Source organism: Haematobia irritans, chromosome 1, assembly GCF_050003625.1.
Source record: "Haematobia irritans isolate KBUSLIRL chromosome 1, ASM5000362v1, whole genome shotgun sequence".
Classification (NCBI taxonomy): Eukaryota; Metazoa; Arthropoda; class Insecta; order Diptera; family Muscidae; genus Haematobia; species Haematobia irritans.
Genome location: NC_134397.1, coordinates 104,264,415 through 104,276,092, shown reverse-complemented (window position 1 = coordinate 104,276,092; position 11,678 = coordinate 104,264,415). Strand labels below are relative to the sequence as shown.

Genomic DNA, 11,678 nt, shown 5'->3' with positions numbered 1-11,678 from the left:
GAAATCCCATAGAAAATATATTTGGGGAGATGCCCCAAACGATTTGCCACATGTATTTAACCAATTTGATGCAATATCCATCAACACTTAATAATGTACAAAAAAAACGTAGACTATTAATCGATTTTGTAAACTTATCTGTGTTATTTATACCACATCTTCTGTCAATAGTCAAATATACACAAAATTAGTTAATTATTACAAATCATTTTAGTATCACCATTGGTTTAATTCATGTAACAATTTCCCATACGATCTCTACACATTTACGTCTGCTACATTTCCCGTGGAATGTCAAAAATATAGTTAATTTATTTCCTAAATTATTTAATAAATAACTATTTTATATTTACCTTTATATTATATCAAAAAAAAAAATTCAAAAGACTTTTCCATATAAAAAATGTGGAGACTCAATTTGAACTTTTTGCAGACACTATTTGTTAATATAAGATGTCGCTACTCAAAAGCACGTTTTATGAATGACACATGTATGAATTGGCCCAAGCTCCCCCTTCCAAAGCTCACCTTTCGGTAGTCCGGAGGCTTAACATGTTATCGCCGTCACACAACAGCTGACATTGAACAGCCCGACACCATGCGATTTATCGTTCAATGGAAAAATACACATTTGTCGTTAACTGGCAATAAAAAATGTAGCGAGAACACAGAATGAATAGCAAATTAAACGTTCGAAAATGGGCAGATGTCACAAAGCCAACTCTTTTCACGAAGCCTGTGTAGCTGAAAAGAGCTGGGAAAATAAAATAAAATAAGAAAATATGGCCAATAATTTATGACACGACAACTCTGTCAGCTGTACGCGTTGTACGTTCCTTTTTGTGTAGTACCCAAATGTTGGCATATGCACAAAAACAAAATGTAAACAAACATAACACCGAGACCACTTCTCTCTGTTAAGAAATTTGTAATTTAAATATTTGCCTTCAATTATTCGTGAATACAAAATAAAAACCATTTGAAGTTGATGGTAAACGTTCGCCGAAATAACTACGTATCCCCGTGCTGCTAACTATTTTGTGATGATGAATATAAATGGCTCCTGTAAGCAAACATCGCCACAAATTTGAATGTATATAAAAGAATAGCCACAGGTAAAACATTGGATTCCCATAATATTCATACAGATCTGATTATCTCATTCATTTTTCTTTCGTCATTTTCATATATGGTACACCGAGGTTTTATCCAACACAAATTGCAAATAGAATCGCACAAGCTGGCAAATTTATGGTCAAAAGGGAAACGCTGCAATGAAGTGTTTGCATATCCATTTCTGGCAAATGCATAATCAGCCAACAACATTTTGGTTCACCGGTGCCTGTGTAAATGTAATGATTATGGAATGTGTCATAAAAATTGTGTTATGCAGCTGTATATACCTGCGATGACATGATGAAAATGTTTTTCAAATTTTGGAAAAGCAGCATTACAAACATTGTCCATGTACAGGTACAAAAAAAAAACATTGTACAATATTTAATTGGGTGAAAAATTGGAAAAGAATTTGAACAGGTAAATGAATGTGTGTTTGTGATTACAAACATGTTTGCGAAATAAAGATCTTTCTTACTTTTACAGGGCAATTTGTATATGACACAAACAAATATATGGACAAAAAGGGATTCAATTGGAATAATATACAGGCTATCCGTTTTATGATGTGTGATTGCGTGGACAAAAATATCCATTTTACAAAACACTGCATTTGTGAATGAACTCTATGGCAGTGTAATTGAATCATTAGGAACAATGACTTTTGCCTTTTCGAGTTTGTTCATTGGCGTAAAATGTATGCACGCCGGTGATGATGGCAAATTCGTGTATAGAGGTGGCGAATAAAAAATCAAATCCTGAATACCTTAAAATGTGGACATTCACAAATTGCACTCATTTTGAGCAAAATCCTATAGGATAACTGTTGATGTTAAAGATAAGTTCAATGTGAAATAGTTTGTTTCTATAGTTACTAATTTTGTTTCTTTTTCTTCCTTACAGGTTTTCCTTTATATCTACAATACTAAAGTCTTTCTTTCTTTTTTATAGGTTCTTGATTGCCGTCAAAAATGGAAGATCGCATACGATGATATGAAATTTAATGATAATACGTGCGAACGTAATATTTAACAACAATGTTACAATTTAAGCTGCAGCAAACATTACAATATGGTGAGATCTCGACGATATAGTTTAAAGTAGAAATAAGTAGTTTAACTAGAATTAAGTAGTTGTACGTGGTTTAACTAGAATCATGTAGTAAATTGTCCAGGGCAATGCTTTTATTGTCGTAAGTGTTGTGCATGTATAATGCCGATTAGGTCGCCTTTCAAATTTTCAATTTCGTATTGGCTATTTCCAATTGCCTTTCGCACACGGCATTTCAGCCACTGTTTGCATAGTTTTGCATTAATGCCTTTTGCAAAATTGCTTTGCACAAAGTTTTTTCTGAATACCTCTTGACCTGGTTTATATACCACATTGCGACTTCTACGATTATAATATTTGACATTTCTCTCATAAGCCTCGTGCATCTTTTCCTTCAAGCGTTTATGTATGAGCTGCATCTGGTCAGACTTAGGTAGAATAAGCGTTTCGCCTTCTGTTATCGAATTCAATTTTCTTAATGTGCATTCAATTTTCGAGAGTTTTTCATCCCATCGGGTTTGATCATCCTTCAGGTAACTTCTTATAGTACTCAATATGGTTTGGTTTACTCTTTCACTCGCGTTAGCCTGTGGTGCATGTATTGGCGTGCGAACATGTCTAACGCCAAATAATTTTAGTAAATCCTGAAACGATTCTGAAACAAACTGTTTTCCGTTGTCGGAGTGTATTATCTCCGGCACTCCAAATTTATGAAAAACTTCTTCGAGAATGAATTTATTAACCAAATTAACTGTTGCCTTAGGCATCGATTTCAATAAAACGAATTTAGTTTTATGATCTAAGACAATGAAGATAAAAGCCTTTCCTGATTTTGTTCTTGGGTAAGGACCAAGAAAGTCAATATATATTTTCTGAAAAGGTCTCTGTGTCTTCACTTCATTCCCCATTGGTGGTCTCAGGACTTGTTTAGGATTTTTAATTTCTTTGCATGTATCGCATTGTCTCACATAATCACTGGTATGAATTGCCATGGACGGCCAATAAAAGAATTGTCTGATATTATGTAATGTTTTCGCAATTCCTCCATGCGATGTATTATCCTCGTGTGCCTTTCTAATTGTTTCCTTTGTCAATTTGTCCGGTAGCCATATCTTCCAGCATTCGTTTTCGTTGTCTACATGGTCGTTGTTGAATTTTACCCTTTTATAAATAATCCCATCGGTGACTCTCAAGTCAGGTAATCGATCCTTATTCTGTTCAATGGTGTCTATGAGTGTTAAATACTTCTGGTCTTTAAATTCATTCGAGCTGAAATTCAATATACCTCTATGGTGATGAACAATCTCATCCATATTCAGCCTGGACAACATGTCTGGCACAATATTCTTTGAACCTTTTCGGTGTTCAATCGTGAATTTATATCCTTGGAGTTTTAAACTCCATTGAGCAAGTCTACCGTTTAGGTCGTGTTGCCGCATTAACCATTGCAGGCTAGAATGATCGGTAATAACAGTGAACTCCATGAGTTCAATGTATTGCCTGAATCGTTCAATGGCCAATAACACAGCTAGGCATTCTTTCTCAGTTGTTGAGTAATTTTTTTGTGCATTGTTCAGCTTCTTTGAAAAATATTCTATTGGGTGTTCGCCATCTTCTTCATCTTTTTGAAAAAGAACAGCCCCAATTCCAACATTAGAAGCATCACATTGCACAAAAAATGGCTTAGTGAAATCTGGGCTCGTTAATAAAGGACTTGACACTAAACGTAGTTTTAATTGCTCAAAGGATTTTAAAGCTTCAGGGGTCAAATTGAATTTTGGAGATTTCTTTAACGTATCCGTGAGAGGTGCTGACAAGGAAGAAAAGTCGTGGATAAACCGACGGTACCATCCGACTGTACCAAGAAATTTTCGGACATCCTTTTGATTTCTAGGCGGCCTTATATTCACTATCGCCTCTATCTTGCTCGGATCAGGCTTCAGTTTTCCTGCTCCTACTATATATCCCAGATACTTTAATTCCTTGTAACAGAACTTAGACTTTTCCATGTTAATGGTCAGTCCAGCCGCTGTTAACCTATTGCCCACAATATTGAGAATATCGATATGCGTGTCAAAATTAGATGATACAACCAATAAATCATCAAGGTACACAAATACCCGGTCCTTTAACTCTGAAGGAATCACCTTGTCCATCAGTCGACACATTCGTTGGGCTGCATTACACAGTCCGAAGGGCATTACTTTGAATTGATAATGTGGCCTTCCTTGGACTGCGAATGCAGTCAATGGCCGGCTAGATTCCTCCAGGGGAATTTGCCAAAATGCGTCCTTTAGATCTATGGCTGAAATGTAGTGTGTGTCACCTAGTCTTGCAAGCAATCCGTCAATATTCGGTAACGGATAAGCGTCTTTTCGCGTTACCTTATTTAGCTCCCTAGCATCAAGACATAACCGATTTTTATTGGGTTTTATTACCAATGTAACACGGTTATTCCAGTCCGCGTTTTGAGCCACCTCAATCACGTCAAGTTCCAACATTCTGTCCAGTTCATTATACATGAGTTTTTGAACAGCCGGACTGACAGGAAAATACCTCATTTTCCTCGGCGGTGAATTACCAACATCAATGCTGTGCTTTTCGAGATTAGTTTTGCCTAATCCAAATTTAGTATAGCATCGAAATGAAAGTTTTGCATTTTCTAGTCTCACAGTCTGTTCACCATCTAACTCATGCATTTTAAGCTGTTCAGGTATCTCGATTTCATCCACAGATACATTTCCCATCTTGATCCTGATACCAAGTTCACTCCATATGTTATAACCAAGTATTAGAGTCTGTTTCAAACTCGGAACCAAATAAAATATTTCGTCCCGTTTCATATCTCCACATTCGATAGTCAATTTCACTTTCCCTATTATCTGACGATTATCACCACTTGCAGTTTGAATAAATGATTTGAAATTTAGAACAGGTACATTCATCTTTTTTACGTTCTCTATACAATCCTTTCCCAGACAACATATGGATGCACCACTGTCCATTAGTCCTCTGTATTCAACACCATTTAATTTTACATTCAGGTAGGGTCTAATGTCATTGTCCGTGGCAAGATGTGTGGATGCGATCTCTTTCCTTTCTCGTTTTCGTTTGGCATGATTTGTCCTGGCTTTAATTATCTTTTTGCTGTGAGGGATGAAATTCTTGAAAATTCTCTTACGGATTTCATTGTAGTTTTTTAATCTCTCCTCATATGGTACAATAGTTTTCAAATTTCTGTAATCGTTTTCTTGTTCTGTTCTATCCAAAATTTTAGGTGTAATGTTTATGGAAGGTTCTTGTAGATTTGCAGTTTGTACAGCAGCGTCTCTTACTGGGTTTGACCTTGTTGCGAACATGTTGTCCCAGTCGCCTGCATGTTCCTTTTGAAGTTTCCCGCGCATTTGGGGCATTTGGGTGATGTGACTCCATCGAACCCACATTTGAAACAAAAAATGTTTCTTTGCTCCATCGGGCAGTCTATGAAAGTATGGCCTGCTGTTTTACAGTTCCAGCAGACAAGCTGTCTTGTTGAAGCTGTTGCTCGTTGAATTTCTTCAACTTCTTGAAAATATTCCTGTTGTTCAATATCATTGTAGTCCACTTCGTGTATACGTTTGAAATTATTTTGTTGTTGCTGTTGGCGATAAGAAATCCTTTTAGCAATGCTTCTTTCAGCTCTTTTACACTCCTCTAAGAGCTCATCTATAGTTTCGATATTCTTGGGGTAAATTAGCTGAACGAGACCTTCTTTCAAATTGTCTTTTATAATCCTGACAATTTCATATTCCTGGATTTGAATGCGCATTTGGTTTTTCAACTTTATTATTTCCGAGATAAATGTATCGGCCGTTTCGGATGGCAACTGACGCCTATCCATTATACGCCTCTGAATCTCGAAATCGCTTTCAAAATTTCGAAACTTTTTGACCAAATGGTACTTTAAATGGTCCCAGTGGCAAAAAGGATTTTGTTGGCGAAATTCCCAGATCCAGTCGTATGCTCGACCCGTCAATAAATGGTGAAATCCCTTGACAAAAATATCCCATGGACAATTATAATCCATTCTAAGGGATTCAGCCCTAAAAACGAAATCCTCTACACTAACTGATTTCGACGACCCATCAAATTTTATACCCCACTTTTGTAGCTGTAATGGAGTCATTGGTTTATATCCCAAGGCTAGATTTTGATTGACGTATTGTGTTGGTCCCTGATGGTGTAAATTAGCCTGTGATTGTCGTTGGTTAGGTATTTGTTGATAAGGTTGTTGATGGTGGTTTGGTAGAAATAGCTGTGGTGGTGGTTGATTTTGGCTAGTATTGATCCGTTGATTTGAATGGTTATTTAAATGAGGTTGTTGTATGAAAGGTCCATTACCATTGTCCATTCTATTATTGGAATTATCCGCAATCGTGCTATTTAAATGAGAATCTAATGAATTTCGTATAGCTTGTGGAATCATCACCGCTAAACTTTGTTCGATAGATCTCATTATTTGCGCCTGAACAGCTCCAACTGATGCGTCTACATAATTGCGCAAATTAGCTCCGACGTCATTATCCGTGGCCTCTTGATCTGCTCGTTCGTTCACCGTAGGAAGCCTTTGTTCCTGTCTAGACATTCTCGAGAACTCTCTTCTTATTTCTTGTGCAGCAATGCTGTTGTATTCAGGGGTAGAAATATGGTTAGATGTCTCTGGGGAAGAAGTAGTTCGTGGCCCAAGTTCTCGGGGAAATCTCAACGACATAAGAGGATTTATGCCGTTTTGCGAAATGACAGTCCTGTTCAAGTCAGGTATTGAATTCGAATTTGAATTCTGAGTATTACTCGTAGAGTAGTTGTTAACGTGGTCCGTCAAGTGTGCCAATTCCTGAGCTAAACTAGTGTTTCTAGCCGTAATATTATTTGTCGAATTCAAGTTTGTGGGCGCGATATTATTTAATCCCTGAGCTAAACGATTATTTCTAGCCGCAATACGATTTGATGATCGAGATGGTGCTCTATTGGTATTCATGATGAATTTTCAAAATTTTTTTTGTATTATGCCCTTGATAAAACTAATTCGATTGGTAATAATTCAAATGAATAGAATTTTTATGTATATAGCAGAGTTTTGAATAAATGTTATTAAGCAAATAAATATTTTGATATGGATATTCGTTTAGATGAAAAGACGTAAAACAAAGTATAGAAATTTGATTGTTGTTATTTATATATGGTGTGAAATAATGGAAAAACATATAACATGTAGTATTAGTAAATTAGTTTTTTTTTTGTATATAATATTTAGTATATATAGATGATAGTGTTTTAGTTGTTTTATCAAGTTTAATTGCAAAATTATTAATAAATTTTGTTAGTTTCGTTTCAGATTATTACTGGCTGAATTCTGTAAGCAGTTCTTGGTTGAGATAGATTGGTAGGCCGAAATTTAATACAATTCTATCGCATGCCCATAGCAATTAAGTCTTTCTAACTATTATTAGAAATTTTTATTTATAAGCAAACAAATTGTAATTAATATTATCTTTCCTGTTTCAATAAAAAAAACATAAAGTAAATTCAGTCGAATTTAAAAACGAGGTGTTTCTTTCTTTTTAAATGGCGAGGTTTTTACTTCAAAAGATGTAAAAGGTTCTAAATATATGGGTGGAATAATTAAAATTGTTCAACAAATTCTTAGTCCATATTGAATATTTATAGAAACGAATAAATATAAAGCTATGTAGCTCAAACAAATTATGATTTCTTATAATATTCAAATATGATTAAAAACTTTTTTTTTTTTTTGATTCGCTCAATATTCGAAAATACTTGGGAATCGTTACGACACAGCATGGTACTAGCAGCGTACCTTCCGGGATACCGTTCCGAAGATATGTTCTCATATAGTGCGTTTGGTTATTGATATTCTACATTCTGAGATGGATGATTTTGATGGTTGCCAAAATTGATTGACAGAGCTGGGATACCTGATGTGCATACATACATGAAAGCAAAACATAATATCTCAGATGTCAAGACATCAAATCAGCTCCATGTTGCCGGGCGCCAAATTTGTAATGCCTCTGTGTGTATTTGCGGAAATGGTACTATTGTCATAGGCTGCGGCTTAGCTCGCCGGACGGGCAGGTTCTTCTTCCGCTGAGGACATACAAATTTACTTTTAGTACCATATAAATTCAAAATTCAAAAATATAACTGCCACTCTAAATGAAAACAACAAAATAATGATATGTAAATGAATCGGGATTGGATGCCTTTTTTTCTTTTGACCGTTACGATATTTTTTTTAAATTCAATCGTCTGTTTAAATTTCGGCCAACGACTGAGACCAAGGTGATATTGTCTCGAATGGCTGCCCACCCCGTATGACTTCACAGTCATCCTTGGTATTTTCCATGCCATATTTATGAAAATACCCCAAACATGAATTAGTCTATCTCTAGCCCACTGTTACATTTTCAGCCTTTTAGTATTTATACTAAACACATGTTGATTTCTCTACTTTTCACATTAATACAATTTTTATTAAATCAGTATTAGTATTTATAATGAAATATAAACAAATTAATAATTATAACATCTTTTATTTTTAATTACATAAATTATATTAGTTTATTTTCGAATAGTTTTTCATATAATTTAACAATATATTTCACATTATTAATATTAATGTAATTGTTTAAAATTTTTGTTTAAATATATGAATGGATATATATTTATTGTTACTATTTATCGTTTTTATTAATATTTTGTTGACAATTTATTTTTGAGATTTATTTTAAAAAGAATTCTGTTATAAAGATGACTTTATGAAATTTGCCAAAAATCATATTTATAAACCAATTAGAATGAAAATTATGGATTTTAAATTGGTCTATTAATTGTTTTAAATTATTTCTTTTTTTGTTTTTTAAATAGCAACAAATAATTTTATGTGTTTTGTTCAGTAGAATATTCAATGATCGATTATTGTTTTAATATTTTTAATTTAGGCCTAAAAGAATCATATTTATTATACACAATTATAGACAATTTTACATTGAGATCTGTTTTTTTTTTTATATGTATAATTAGACAAAAAAAATAATCTTATAACATATTTTGTATATATATATTTTTTTGTTTTTGTTTTTGTAAATTTCATGTATAGTTGTATATTGTAACCAAATGTTTTATTGGACAAATTGTATATATATTTTTTTGCATGACTCATATATAAAAAAAATATTTTAAAGTAATTTAAAATAGAATAGTAGTTTAGTAAATCTTTCCTTTTTTTGTTTAGAATTTCAGTATATCCTTCATATATATAGTAGTTTTAATTTTAGTATATAGTTTTAGTTATTCTTTTTGGTTTCTCAGTTGTGATTTTTAAAATATACGAGTATTAAGTGGTAAGTACTTCTTTTTCTTTTTAAACAGCACAGACAACAAATATGTTGTAGTGCTTTCAATATATGGAAACAATTGTGGCCGCGTCTGTCTCCAAGAATTTCCATATATGAGAGCACTACGAAGTTAATGGAACAATAGGACACAGGACTAAAGTTGTTTGATTTTTTTGTTCAGCCTTAAAATATGTTAGTTTTCTTTACCTTATTTTTCTTTCATACAATTTAACAGCATTTATCACAAAACCTGCATGTATCAAAAAAGCTTCTGTTATTTCCAAGCTCAATTTACCAGTGGAGCTTTCGAGCGACTTGCCAGCCATCTAATTCTGAAATCTGCCTCCACGTGTTGTCGTCACTTCAACACGTGGGGTACATGCTGGTGTGAAGATGGCGTGGTTTTCTATTCATTTGTCCTATTCGAATAAAATAAACGAATTATCAACCTAAGTTGAAACTACAGGCAAAGTTATGAAAATACAACCCTTAAATGCTGAGATCGTAGTGAAATTATATTTTCTCTAAAATTCTATATAATTTTTATCGGATTTCACTCCTTGTAATTTTTGAAATCCCATAGAAAATATATTTGGGGAGATGCCCCAAACGATTTGCCACATGTATTTAACCAATTTGATGCAATATCCATCAACACTTAATAATGTACAAAAAAAACGTAGACTATTAATCGATTTTGTAAACTTATCTGTGTTATTTATACCACATCTTCTGTCAATAGTCAAATATACACAAAATTAGTTAATTATTACAAATCATTTTAGTATCACCATTGGTTTAATTCATGTAACAATTTCCCATACGATCTCTACACATTTACGTCTGCTACATTTCCCGTGGAATGTCAAAAATATAGTTAATTTATTTCCTAAATTATTTAATAAATAACTATTTTATATTTACCTTTATATTATATCAAAAAAAAAATTCAAAAGACTTTTCCATATAAAAAATGTGGAGACTCAATTTGAACTTTTTGCAGACACTATTTGTTAATATAAGATGTCGCTACTCAAAAGCACGTTTTATGAATGACACATGTATGAATTGGCCCAAGCTCCCCCTTCCAAAGCTCACCTTTCGGTAGTCCGGAGGCTTAACATGTTATCGCCGTCACACAACAGCTGACATTGAACAGCCCGACACCATGCGATTTATCGTTCAATGGAAAAATACACATTTGTCGTTAACTGGCAATAAAAAATGTAGCGAGAACACAGAATGAATAGCAAATTAAACGTTCGAAAATGGGCAGATGTCACATCCAACAATATTCAGAAATCGCCAACAACATTACCTCCCTGGTCCGAAAACACATACCACCGAACCATAATAGAGAGATAATAGAATACCATCTAACACATACACGAGAAAGAATTGCTGAGCTACAAAAAATCAATGAAAGAAGGAAGAGATCAATCAATTGGATTGGATCCGCCTGGAAATGGGTCACAGGTAACCCAGATGCGACGGATTGGGACACTTTACTAAAAAGCCACAATGAAATAATTGACAACAACAACCAGCAGTACAAAATCAATCAGGAACTTCTCAACACAACGAATGAGGTGGTTAGCAAAACTAATCTGCTTATATCAAGGATGAACGAAATTACCAACGGAAAAGAAGAAGAACGGATAGAACAAAGAACAATTAACCAGGTTCTTGTTCTAAAAGATGCAGTAAACGAAATAATAAGGGCTTGCCAATTGGCCAAAAGGGGAATTATCAACACGAACCTATTGGACAAGATGGAGATAGAAAACATCACCAATGAAATAGAAACACTGCCATATGCGAATTCTGTAGAAGCAATCGAATTCGGCAACCCATCGAAATACACGAACGGTTCCCTTCTACTTTATATCCTATCGATTCTCAAGTTGAAACAAGAACACTACCACCGATTATTAACCAGAGCAGCAATAATAAATGGGAGACAAATAGACTTAACATTCAATAAAGTGCTCATCAGTCAAAACGAAGCGTTTGGTGTGAAATCCCCCTGTTTAAGCCTGAACGAAATAATCGTATGCCGCAAATCATCACATACTCGCCTACCAGAGCAAACATGTATTCCCCGACTGCTAAAAG

At 34.1% G+C, this 11,678-nt stretch overlaps 1 protein-coding gene and 1 long non-coding RNA gene across 9 annotated transcripts in view; one reads left to right on the top strand and one right to left on the bottom strand.

The window, feature by feature from the left end:
* Positions 1 to 459: 459 nt before the first annotated feature.
* Positions 460 to 7,748, top strand: LOC142221527 (uncharacterized). Of its 2 annotated transcripts, XR_012718089.1 has the most exons (4): positions 460 to 1,115; positions 1,203 to 1,536; positions 1,603 to 2,190; positions 7,530 to 7,748. It is a non-coding gene; the product is annotated as an uncharacterized LOC142221527 (long non-coding RNA). The 2 variants fall into 2 exon arrangements; XR_012718088.1 differs by having other exon boundaries at positions 463 to 1,536.
* Positions 7,749 to 9,339: 1,591 nt separating this feature from the next.
* Positions 9,340 to 11,678, bottom strand: part of LOC142221528 (synaptic vesicle glycoprotein 2B-like) — a 935,546-nt gene continuing 933,207 nt past the window's right edge. For 4 of the 7 annotated variants that reach the window (XM_075291280.1, XM_075291284.1, XM_075291283.1 and 1 more), the window contains exon 13: positions 9,343 to 9,982. In XM_075291280.1, the coding sequence (XP_075147395.1) occupies positions 9,970 to 9,982 (13 nt within the window). In that variant the 3' untranslated portion in view covers positions 9,343 to 9,969. Of the gene's footprint in view, positions 9,983 to 11,678 lie in introns of all 7 variants that reach the window. The other 3 variants (XM_075291287.1, XM_075291288.1, XM_075291290.1) reach the window with 2 other exon arrangements.